The sequence below is a fragment of the Teleopsis dalmanni genome, chromosome 2 (assembly GCF_002237135.1).
Source record: "Teleopsis dalmanni isolate 2A chromosome 2, ASM223713v2, whole genome shotgun sequence".
Lineage (NCBI taxonomy): Eukaryota > Metazoa > Arthropoda > Insecta > Diptera > Diopsidae > Teleopsis > Teleopsis dalmanni.
In genome coordinates, this window is record NC_051847.1 from 205,552,138 (window position 1) to 205,563,942 (window position 11,805).

Genomic DNA, 11,805 nt, shown 5'->3' on the forward strand with positions numbered 1-11,805 from the left:
CTCTCACTCCAGCTGTCTTAGGTTATTTTCCTCTGTTCATAAAGTTGTCTGTGTATATCCTACAGAGACTTAAATACTTTATTTAATATCCAATTTTATTTTTTTTTATATCTAATTGAAAAAAAGGAAACTATTTGATCTTAGATGGTCTTAAAAATGACCTTAAAACGCAATTTATTTTATTTCCATTATATCTTAACTGAAAACTTATGAAGAACCCTAATTCATATTTGCGCTTACACCTGCACAAAAGCGCAAGCAATTCATTGCATAAAACTGAAATCGCTCATCAGCTTATATATATTCAACTTATGAATCCTTCACTTTACAGGTGGAGCAGCACAAATTGGAGGAGTTCAATTAGCCACAATTAAAAATGAAGTCGATGGTACATTCAGTCTCAGTGAATTGCGAAACAAGATTCGTTATGACGATTGCCATGAGCCCATCACTTGCTTGGTATCAGTCGAGAACACACATAACATGTGCGGAGGCAAAGTACTGCCACTTGAGTGGCTAAATGAGCTAGTGAAAGTTGTCAAAGATCCTGCTGCAACTCACAGTCCGATAGCATTGCACATGGATGGAGCACGTATCTTCAATGCAGCAGCGGCACTGAAAATACCAGTGGCGCGTATAACGCGTGATTTTGATTCCGTTTGCTACTGCTTGAGTAAAGGACTTTCAGCACCAGTGGGTTCAGTGTTAATGGGCTCAAAAGCTTTTATTGCAAAGTGAGTGCCCTTGAATTATAATCACTTACCATATTTTTATTGCTTTGAATTAAAATGTATTAAAATAATACAAGTCAACAGAACGAAAAAGTCTGTTAAACAATTGAAACTTTAGACTGCAGTGCGGGTTTCCTTACACCTTACACCGCTAACTTTTCTCAGTTTTTCCATAAATAAAAGTTTTCCATTTTCTTTTTTCGTTTCTAATTTTTTTTGTTTTTGTTTTGTATTTTTACTTTTAAAATTTTTTTCCTCACTTCCTATAGAGCACACCGTTTGCGCAAGGCTTTGGGCGGTGGCATGCGTCAAGCTGGTATTTTGGCTGCCGCTGGTTTAGTGGGACTTGAGACAGTTGTGCCACGCTTGAGTGGTGATCATCAAAGGACAAAACGTGTAGCTGAAGGTAGGTAAACGACTTCGTCAACTTGAATATTTATGAGCAACAACAAAGCTCCAAATGGCAGGCAATTGAAAGAAATGACTTTCTGTGAATTGTTGACTGCAATTCTTATGCCTTCATGCATCGCATGAGATATGAGCCCTCATCTGAACATAAATGGCTGCACCTAATTGTAGTTGCAACAAATGTTGCATTTTAAGGAGTGACTACAAAAATTGTTAGATGCCATTACGCTATTTAGTGGGAAAGTGTACAGCGTGCATTTTAGATGCAGTAAAACATTTTATGCACCGAGAAAATTTATTGCATTTTCTTTAACAATTTTCGCTGCTCTTAAATGCATTTATTTTAATTTTATATTATTATTTTTCAAAACTAATATTTTCTTTTTCATCTTATTTAGCTGTGCACAATTTGAAAAGTCCAAACTTCACCGTTGATCTACCAAATGTACAGACCAACATTCTTCTAATTGATATATTGAATCCGAAATTATCCTCAAATGAATTTTGTTCACGTTTGAAGGAGATAAAACCTGAGGAATTGGAGCAAGGTGTCACCTCAGATGAGGCTGGAAAAGTGGGTATTGTTGTGCAGATGAGTTCCCGCAATTGGAAATACGCACGTGCTGTATTTTATCACCAGAATACGGATAAGGATATTGATATGCTTATCAAAAAGCTGACATATGTCATCAAAGAATTTGATTCCAGTCTCACTGCTTAAGTTCAGTATTGAATGCAAAATTTTTAACATTAAAAAATGTATTAAAAATTGTAACTTGTATCTAATTTTAATAAATTTTGCATTAAAAATTAAGAAGAGTTTTAAAATTTATTACATCAGCATAATGATATAAATTAAAATAATTTAATAACTTTTTCAAATAATAATCATTTTAAATGTTTTATAAGAGTGATAACACACTCCATCTCAATTTTATCAGTTGTTTTTACTTCTATAACTTTCTAAATTATTTACCTATAATCACATATAAGAAATAATATCACTTGATTGAATATTATAAATTAATCATGGAATATGCTAATTGGTCAACGAATGAAAACGCAAATTATTGTTTCAAAATAAATTTCTAATATTGCAATTAGATTGGGTTTTGTGCAATAGATCCCCGATATAAATATTGCATTCTTCTCAGACAACCAAGCTGCTATTAAATCTCTAGTAAAAGCAACAGCTACAATAGTATGAGAATACCGAGTTTCTCTCAATAACCTAGCTATGTGTGTCAGTGTTCAACCTAAATATTGCGAATGTACATCTGGAGAAAGGGAAAAATCAGATAACTGCAGGGCAGACGAACTTGCCAAGGTAAGCACGCTTATTTCTGACATTAATTTCTCAACTATTATCTTGTAGCATTTCCAGAACTTAATTTGTTTTAGTATATTTTTTGAAATAACATATCAACACATATCAAAGCAGTTCTATAGTTCATGTTAGATCTTAAGTAAATACAAAATGAAGCTATTGATGTATTGGCTTAAACACCACTATTATTTTAATACTTCGTTTATATTCATACACCTTTGCTTTAAGTTAGTTTAAATAGTACCCACATATATTTTTTTAAATATACGTTGTACACGGAATCGAACCGATATCTACTATATTATATTTCATGACGGACAGTTTTTGTCATATAAACACCATATCCAAGACTTGCAACAACATTAAACTTTAAGATAAATCAACTGTTTTAATTAAAAAAAGGTGACAATATATATAGTTTTCATTGCAAAAATATTATTTGTGCTTTAAAGCACATAAGTCCATCAGAAAAGCACTTTTATTATCTCTCATCAAAGAAAATTTTTTTCTTTGTTGGTATTTATTAACTAAATGTTAAAAATAATGTAGTCGGCCTAAAGTAAGTTTTCTAACTGTATGGTATTAAACACAGTTCAGCGCAGAGCTGAACTCTATATTAATAGTATTTTGAGCACTACTTCATTCATTTCATTAGACTTATTACTTACTACTTGACATAAAGCATCTTAATGGCATAAGCAAGTTCATTGTGTTATCTCTACTCTTAAATTTGACGTAACTTCAGAGTGGAAGGGTTATAAATATGATTACTGTTCATTTCAGGTCCTCAACAAGATTTCCTCGTTGAGTTCCTGATTTCGACAGCAAATATATTGCTCACATTAAATTAAGAGATAGCCGGCGTTTAGAAAGTCTTTCATTAGAAGAAAATGTGATATTTGTACTCACACCTTTTGAGCTAGTTATGTAGTTATATAGTTATGTATATAAAATTCATTATTGAGAATGATCATGGCATATAAGTATGTAATATAATAAAAAAGTATAACTACTTTATATAAGAAACTACGAAGCAAATGCTGTGAGATGCCTCATAAGCATATAAGTCTAATAGTGTGCATACTGATGGATCTCTATCGGCTAGAAATCCTTGTTTGATGATTGACTCTCAGCTTTAATGACTCTTTTCGCAGTTCTGGGAGTACTTCGTATCACCTTTGTCATTGCCCAGTAGGTGTGGGAGTACTTCTTATCACATTTGTCATTGCTCAGTAGATGCTTGTTGTAAATTAAACACAATGGCGATTAACTTTTTAAAATTTTACTATCTAAAACTTAATCCGCTACAGTACCTTTTTCCTCTTTTTTTAATTTTTTTTTATTTTTTGTTTTTATTTTTTTTTATTATTCTTTTAATATTACAACTACAATACATATCTAGTACTACTTTAAACAATGGTAATACACAAGTAAAGCACAATTAAAGATGCAATTCACGCAATGCAAGATCTTATTCAAACAACTAACAGAGCATATTTTGCCCATATCAAGCTTATGAAATCAGCGTTACTATCAAAGGAAGAAAAGTTGCGCATGTATAAAACTGTCACTGGTCCTTAAATCCAGCGACAACAACCTGCTACTGAGATTCGAAAGAAAAATACTTAGGAAAATATTTGGCCCGGTGTGCTTAGAAGACGACACATATCGTATACGGTATAACGACAAATTGAATGTCTTGAACGAAGGCCGAACTAAACCACGACACATAAAAGCTCAAAGATTGAGCTAGTATGGACACGTCTTACGAATGAGTAACGAAAAAATGACTAAGAAAATTTTCAAGACAAAGCCAGAGGGGAGTAGAAAAACAGGACGACGGCGACGAAGACGGCTACAAGATGTAGAAAACAACATATGAACGTTGAGAATAACACAACATAGAAAGAAAGCGAAATGCAGAAAAGAATGGAGGCGTATTGTAGAGGAGGAATTGGTCCATCCGGGACTATAATGCCAAAATGATGATGATGATGAGTACTTTTTGTATACTCCAATACAAAAGCCCGATAAGCATTTGACATATTGGCCTAAACCATCCTTGCAAATGGTTTGGTAGAATTCATCTAGTCTACATAGTTTAATTATTAATTATATTATATTTATATATCTAAAGCTGCGTTTTAATCTATTTCTCATCAATAAGGTTAATTGTGACTTAAATTTTTTTATGCTTTAAGATTATCTAAAATTCAATTAAAATCTTTTTGTTCTGTTATAACTGTGAACCATTTAGAAACCTTTTTAAATGAGTATTATTTTGGACTTTTTTTACCTTATTTACTCAATTATTTTTAATATTATTTCTTTTATTTATTTTGGGTTAACTGTCAACTTAAACTATCAAACTACATTAAATTCCCACATTCAATTTCAATAATCATTGAAGTCATAAAAACAACTACTTCGGATGCATTCAGGTGTAAACATTGATTCCATTCCCTTAAAGATATCTAACCGGTGGTAATGGCTTTTTTCTTACTTCGAGCAGTAGTAAATTTTTGGTAATTGATATTAGAGTTCTGCTATTCACGCTGCCGTGAGTACTAAACTTAATGGCAAATAAGGATTTCGCATGCGTCCCAGTTCAAATTATCATCAAAATCAATTGACAATCATCAAAAATAATAATAATCATGATAATAATAATGAACGTTAATAATCATTAATGATAATAATCATGAATGTGTATTTAAATCGTTATAGCGAATGATTATGGCAATTATAATCAAAAGCATTGTTTGTTAAATGAAATCATTATAAATTCTAAAATATATCGCATTTTGTTAATAAACTCAACTTCATTAATAAAAAGTATCTGAATGTAGCTCATTTTATCAAATAAAACAAACAACAATAAACAACAGCTACACTATAAATTTCATGTTTTTACACTCATGAATATTGTCAACAGAAGTCATTAACTCGGAATGCCGAAATATGCCTGATTTTACAATTTAGAATATTTATCCTTTGTTTGTCCATAATTTCGTGCTTATGTGCATGTAATGTAAAATTGGAGTCAAAAATCAAAATTTTAATTTCATTAAATTTAATGCCTGGCATTTGATGTACACACCAGCCTCCGTCTCCATGCCCAGTCAGCTTTCTCTCATTTCAACCTCTACTCGTCCTGGGGTCCTGATGTCCTTGTGAAATGTACAGAATTTATGCAAAATTTTAAGCACAAAATTGTTAACAAATGTAATGGAATCCTGAAAACAATTAGCATTGAGCTCGCACATAAATATTTGCCATCTATATGAATTTTTAGTATTTATGAGTGTAAATATGAAATTTCTGAATTTCACTAGAAAATTTCACTAGAAAATGTTTGCACGAAGGACATTTTCAGTGCCACGAAGGATTCAATTGAATTGGTAAGTAAGTGTGTAAGTTCAGTTGGTTAAATTTATGAGATCTAAATGAAAATATTTCTGCAAATTTGTATTTTAATGATACGCTCCGAAAGGATATTGTAGAAATAAATAATATATAAATTATATATTACTTGTCCTGTCATATTAATATTAGTTTTCGAACATAATACCATAACATGCATTGTGAAGTCCAAGTCAATCTGGGACAATATTAAGAAAACATATTAAAGATTCATGCAATTAAAGGATATTAATTTTCACACTAAACTAATTAAGATGTTGACATGGTCAGAAATGACATGGTTGGCACTGCTTGATTTCAATTATTTAACAATACAATATGAGAGATTACACTACAATAGTTGGTATACATATAATTGAGGGCTCAAGTGGATTAATATGGATCTTTGACACGACATTATCATTTTAGTTTGCCTATTATAGACCCAATATGTGTAAACACAAATTAGAATTTAGTTCTTACGTTATTTGCCTTAAATTTATTTTAATTTATATTTATGTTAAACTTATGTAAACTTAAAATGATTTATTTCAATCGAACTTTCAATCCACACTAATTAATAACTATGCTCAGACTTATAATTATTAAACATTTTTGTATACACAAAATTTAATTGCGATAGTCCAAATGTAATGTTATATCCTTACATGTATTTTAACATTTAGTATTTTTATAAATATTCTATTTATTTTACATGATTGGCCTTTATAGAAATCTAACGTGTTTGGCCACGGTCAATAGTCTCTTCAGTCGGTTTGAACAGCAGCTTACTGTTGTCAGTGGATAGTTAATAGATTTGGGCATAGAAATCTCACGATATCTTACGGGATATCTTACGATAATCGTTTCAAATAGAATTATTTAACGCAAAATGGCAATGGATAGTGGTACCTAATGTCTAACGCAAGCAGTAACTAATGCGCTGAGCGGTATCGCTCATTCAACACATCATACCACCAACAACTCATCATGCGGTAATCTTCTTATCACTCTGAGTTATTCAGTAATTTTGTCTCCTACAGCAGAACAGATAACTTAGACATATACTAAGACATGGAAAACAATCTTTATTTATTGAGATAGGACTTTATTTTTCCAATATCAAATTTGCTCAAAGTATACCCCATTGATAAAAAGAGTTCTTTATTGAATTTTTAACCCCACTTTTATTAACCTATCTATCTTAATTATCCTAAGAATATAACCCAAAAAATAAAAATGGAATATTGATAAAATTGAGTGAACCAAGTCAATAATTATTATCATATTTATATATCGCAAAACGAGACAAATTTGACGAAATCATGATTCTTCTATTCTCTTTGATTAGCTTCAGCATATTCCAAATATATTCCACTCCGTATATTTTTTATACATTTTTTTGAATCAATTCTTCCTTTCCTTGTACTTATTATTTCTTTCAATTATTTTTTCATACTTTTTATTTTAATATATCAAAATTATATTGGCTGTTTCAGTAGCCTCTTCGAAGAATCTAGTGACTGCTTCAGAGAATTATTTTGACTTGCTCGTTGTTTTGTTCATTGCAAGTGGTTTTTGACGGCAACCAAGATTATCATTTTTAGGACCTCTCCACCATCACGGCACTTGCCAAACTAGTAGGAATCCTGTGCGAGGGACATGGATTCGTTGCAGAACACATTTTTAAACATATCTTAGGTTTCTGATACACTTTTATGCAATTTATAATAGTACTTAATAAACAATCTTTGTTCCATGTTTTTTATTTGACCAACATATGCAAAGTGACATTACATTAAATGACAAGTCAGAGCAAAATGTAAAGTGAAGACGTAAGTAGATAAAGCGTACACCGTACACTCATAGATGTCGCTACGCTAAAAATTTTTGATAAAAACTTTCTTAACAGATCCGAAATGATCTATACTTATATTTTATAAGTAGATAAGCAATAAATAACTAATAACTAGATATTTGTTATTGATTTTCGATAAATAGCTTTTTATTTTAACCAAAACTTGAATAATTTGCATTATGATTCTACGTATATCAAAAATTAGTCGATATATCGTTGGAAATTCTAAGACTTTTTAGAAATAACTGGGACAAACTTTTTGTTGACAGAAATGAAATTTATTTTAGAGCGCACTTTTGCTCTTGTAAGCTGTTTCTGTAAGCAGCTTAGTTAACCGCACTAAGTCCTTGAATTTCTACTTATATCCACAGGCACTCAAAAGGAAACTTTATGGAATGTTTAGTTTGCAGTAAAAAACGTTTGTGTGTAATTACTCATCGTAAGCGTTAAAGTATCCAAACTATGCAAATTTAACGCATTTGTTGCCGAAACTCTGAAACTCTAAAAATTCTGAAACTTTGCGAACTCATTACACAACTTTCGGAGAATCTCAACTTTCCCCCATATGCCAAGCTGTGGCATTGTCGTAACTCAGCTCGGAAACGCAGATGCAATCTTTGAAAATTATTTGAATATGCACGTGGCTGCAGTTGCGTAATAACTTCCACTGCCAAAATGTTTCAAAAGTGACTGACGAAAAAATTCTGCTAAGCACTCTTTTCAATGATATCCATTTTCTCGTTTTTTTCTGTAAATTTTCAAATATTTAGAAATTCATTCGAAACTCATTTATGTAGGCTGCAGCATTCGTTATGGTTCTTGATGCGTTTTAAATTGGCTTAGAGGAGTTCGGCTTTATTAAGTGTTACATTTTTCAGCAAATAATTTTTTTGATAGAAAAATACTAATTCTAAGAATAAAGAATAAAAGAAAGAAAAACAATAAGTCATATATCACAACTCGTCAAATGATATGTGGAGTATCTGCGGACTTCTATCTTTAAGTCGGTTCTTCAAGTCTAGCGTATTTGTGCTAAAGCAATCTTTGGTACACAATGCTATTACACCGACTATGGCAAGCTTCCCAAGATGAAGCTAAATCCAAACGTACATATCTAGTGGGGACGTTTATCATCACATTATATTGGTACGTATGTCAGGAGCACCGTGGTTTTAAAGTTTAACTGCAGTTAATTATATTACAAACTTTGGAGTCTGTGTCTATAAGCACCCCTTCGGAAGAGTTGTTAGAATATTGCCAGGGTATGGCATGCCTGCATTAAAAGGTGACTAAAATCCAGTACGCAACACCCAATACTGTTTGCAGCATAAATCGTAGCGAGCAAGTTTCAATTGCGACCCCTGACCGGAGCTGCATATCTGCTACTGTGACTCTTAAGCCAATAGCTTTGGCAGTAATGATCTAAAGAGGTTAGCCACTTGATGGGAGCATTGTGGTGTAGTATTTTAATCTCTGCGGTTGGTACCTAAATTTACATGGGTAAGATGACGGATTTTATTTATTTCCATTCGATGTGGAGTTGCATTTTCTAATCAGATGTTGTGACCCAAAAAGCAGCAGAGATGTTAGATAGCTATCGCTAACTTTTAGGGAGAATGCTATTTATATCTTAAGGTAGGCCTTCAATTGGTACTGGTGGAAATCCTTGGAATTGCACTTGGGAGCGTTTAACGACGCATTATACCGATATATGTTTTAAGAACACAGTGCTGTTAAGCCTTCAAAGTAGTTAAGCACATTGGAAAACTCTAGACTCTGTATCTGGAATGCCTGATTAAATCATTTTGTTTGCGAATATTTAAATATAACCGAAGATTGGGCATCGTATACAAATGACTCATAGAATCAAACAAAATTGTAATAAAGTCTACTTTCAAATCGAAATATATTTAATAGAAATGTATTTAAAAATTGTAACATTTTTCAAATTAGAAAATTGTACAAATTTATATTAATAGAAAAATTAAAATAATTTTTGATAAAGTTGTTTTTATTAAAAACTATTTTAGTTAACATATAGTCAATTGATCGTATGAATTATCAGTAACAAGAACACAGAATAAAAGACAAATGTTGCATCGGCCCACCATATGTCAGGATGGCCGAGCGGTCTAAGGCGCCAGACTCAAGAGTAATCTTACTTACAGCGATTGTAAGTTCAACTGAGCGTTCTGGTCCTCTCTGAGGGCGTGGGTTCGAATCCCACTTCTGACAAGAATTTTTTGCAATTTTTTTTTTTTCAAATACTATTCTTTTTTATTTATTTTTTTTTTTATTTATTTTTTTTTTAATCATAATTTTTTTTGTATTTTACCTTCTGTTCTGGTTCTCTCTGAGATCGAGATCCAGTAAACCACTTCCAACAAGAATTTTTGATATTCTTTCAAAATACAATTTTTTTATTATTATTATTATTATTATTAGTTTTTAATTATTTATTTTTTATTGCTTTTTATTTTTATTTTTTGTGTATATATTACTTTTTTCGAATATTTAATTTTAAAAAATTAAATAAAATTTTATTTCCATACATAAATATGTATAAGAATCTTCGTTCACGGCTTTAGAACATTTATTTTATTTTATAATTTTTTATTTTCATTTTTATATAAATATATATTATATATATAAAAAATAAATTAAATTTGTATACATAGTTTTCATATCGTATACATAAATATATTCTATATAAAAACCATTTTATAAGAATTTAGTTGCTGCTTTGTTCTATTGTCATGCAAATGTTCCGAAACATTTTTTATGCATTACTCCTAAATGTATGTTATGATAAATTTACAGTATGCACAATATATTCAAATATCTTTTGCCTAAATACAAACTTTGACATTCGTAGCTTACATGTCAGGATGGCCGAGCGGTCTAAGGCGCCAGACTCAAGAGCAATCTTACTCATCACGTGTGAGTTTAACTGAGCGTTCTGGTCCTCTCTGAGGGCGTGGGTTCGAATCCCACTTCTGACAAGAATTTTTTTTATTTTTTTTTATTAAATAAATTAATATTTGTTTTTATTTATTTATTATTTTTTACTTTTTTATTACTTTTCTTATTTTGTATAAAATAAAAAATAGAAATTTTTTATTTTTTTATTTTAAAATAAATTTCTTATTTAATTACATTATATTCAAAATATATGTTAAATAAATAGATAATTTTTTTATATTTTTTTGTAAATAATTTCTTTTCTTTTTTATTAATAATATATTATATAAGTTGCAGTTTTGTATAATTTTGCAGTCCAATTATAATAGAAGTGCTTATTTTAGTATAGAAGTCACTTTTTTTAACAATTTTTGTTATTGTAGTTCCACAACTTTTCGAGACCTATCTACCAAATAAACTTTTATCAAAAAGATAATAATATTAAATATGAATATTTAATATTTAAAGATAATAATATTTAATATAAATATTTAATATTTAAAGATAATAATATTTAATATAAATATTTAATATTTAAAGATAATAATACTATTCACATTAAATATATTAAGATAATAGTTTAGGTATATATTTTATATTTAATAAACTAATAAATAATTAGTTTATTACGGTGAAGGATTTGTTAGCCAATTTAATAATTTTCCTTATAACAAGAAAATTATTGATTTCAGTTATATTGCAATTGATATAATATTATTAATATTAACTCAACAAAGGTCTTCGAACAATTTCTATTTCGTGTCAGTTGTGTTAATTCCTTAAACGATTTGTCAGTTTCATGAAGTATTGTTTTCCTCCAGGTTATTTTAGCTCTACTCCTGCGTCGTATTCCTTGAGGTTACCAGGTTAGTACAGTGTGCGTAATATGCGCATAGGGTTTATGTTATGTATGTCTTATCCACCCATATTTTCGCTTTCGTATATCATCGTTGATGTAATATATATAGTCAATATTAATAGAAAATATTATAGTAAGTTTAATAAATTATTAACTTTACTTGCTCCTAGAATACTTTGAGTTGGATTAATTTATATATCCAGAAGTTTTTAATTAAATATATAATATTATTGCATAAGTAAATAAGATTAAAGAAAAA

General features: G+C 30.1%; 1 protein-coding gene and 2 non-coding genes across 3 annotated transcripts; all 3 read left to right on the plus strand.

The window, feature by feature from the left end:
- Positions 1 to 321: 321 nt before the first annotated feature.
- Positions 322 to 1,951, plus strand: LOC119680373 (probable low-specificity L-threonine aldolase 2; the record flags this gene model as incomplete). The annotated part of the gene is made up of 3 exons (XM_038093153.1): positions 322 to 734; positions 1,001 to 1,137; positions 1,538 to 1,951. Coding segments are annotated over 3 exons (873 nt in total), but the record flags the coding sequence as incomplete, so codon positions are not given.
- A 7,888-nt stretch (positions 1,952 to 9,839) lies between these two features.
- On the plus strand, positions 9,840 to 9,961 carry Trnal-caa. The gene is made up of 2 exons: positions 9,840 to 9,877; positions 9,917 to 9,961. It is a non-coding gene; the product is annotated as a tRNA-Leu (tRNA).
- Positions 9,962 to 10,608: 647 nt separating this feature from the next.
- On the plus strand, positions 10,609 to 10,728 carry Trnal-caa. Its single transcript has 2 exons — positions 10,609 to 10,646; positions 10,684 to 10,728. It is a non-coding gene; the product is annotated as a tRNA-Leu (tRNA).
- Positions 10,729 to 11,805: the final 1,077 nt, after the last annotated feature.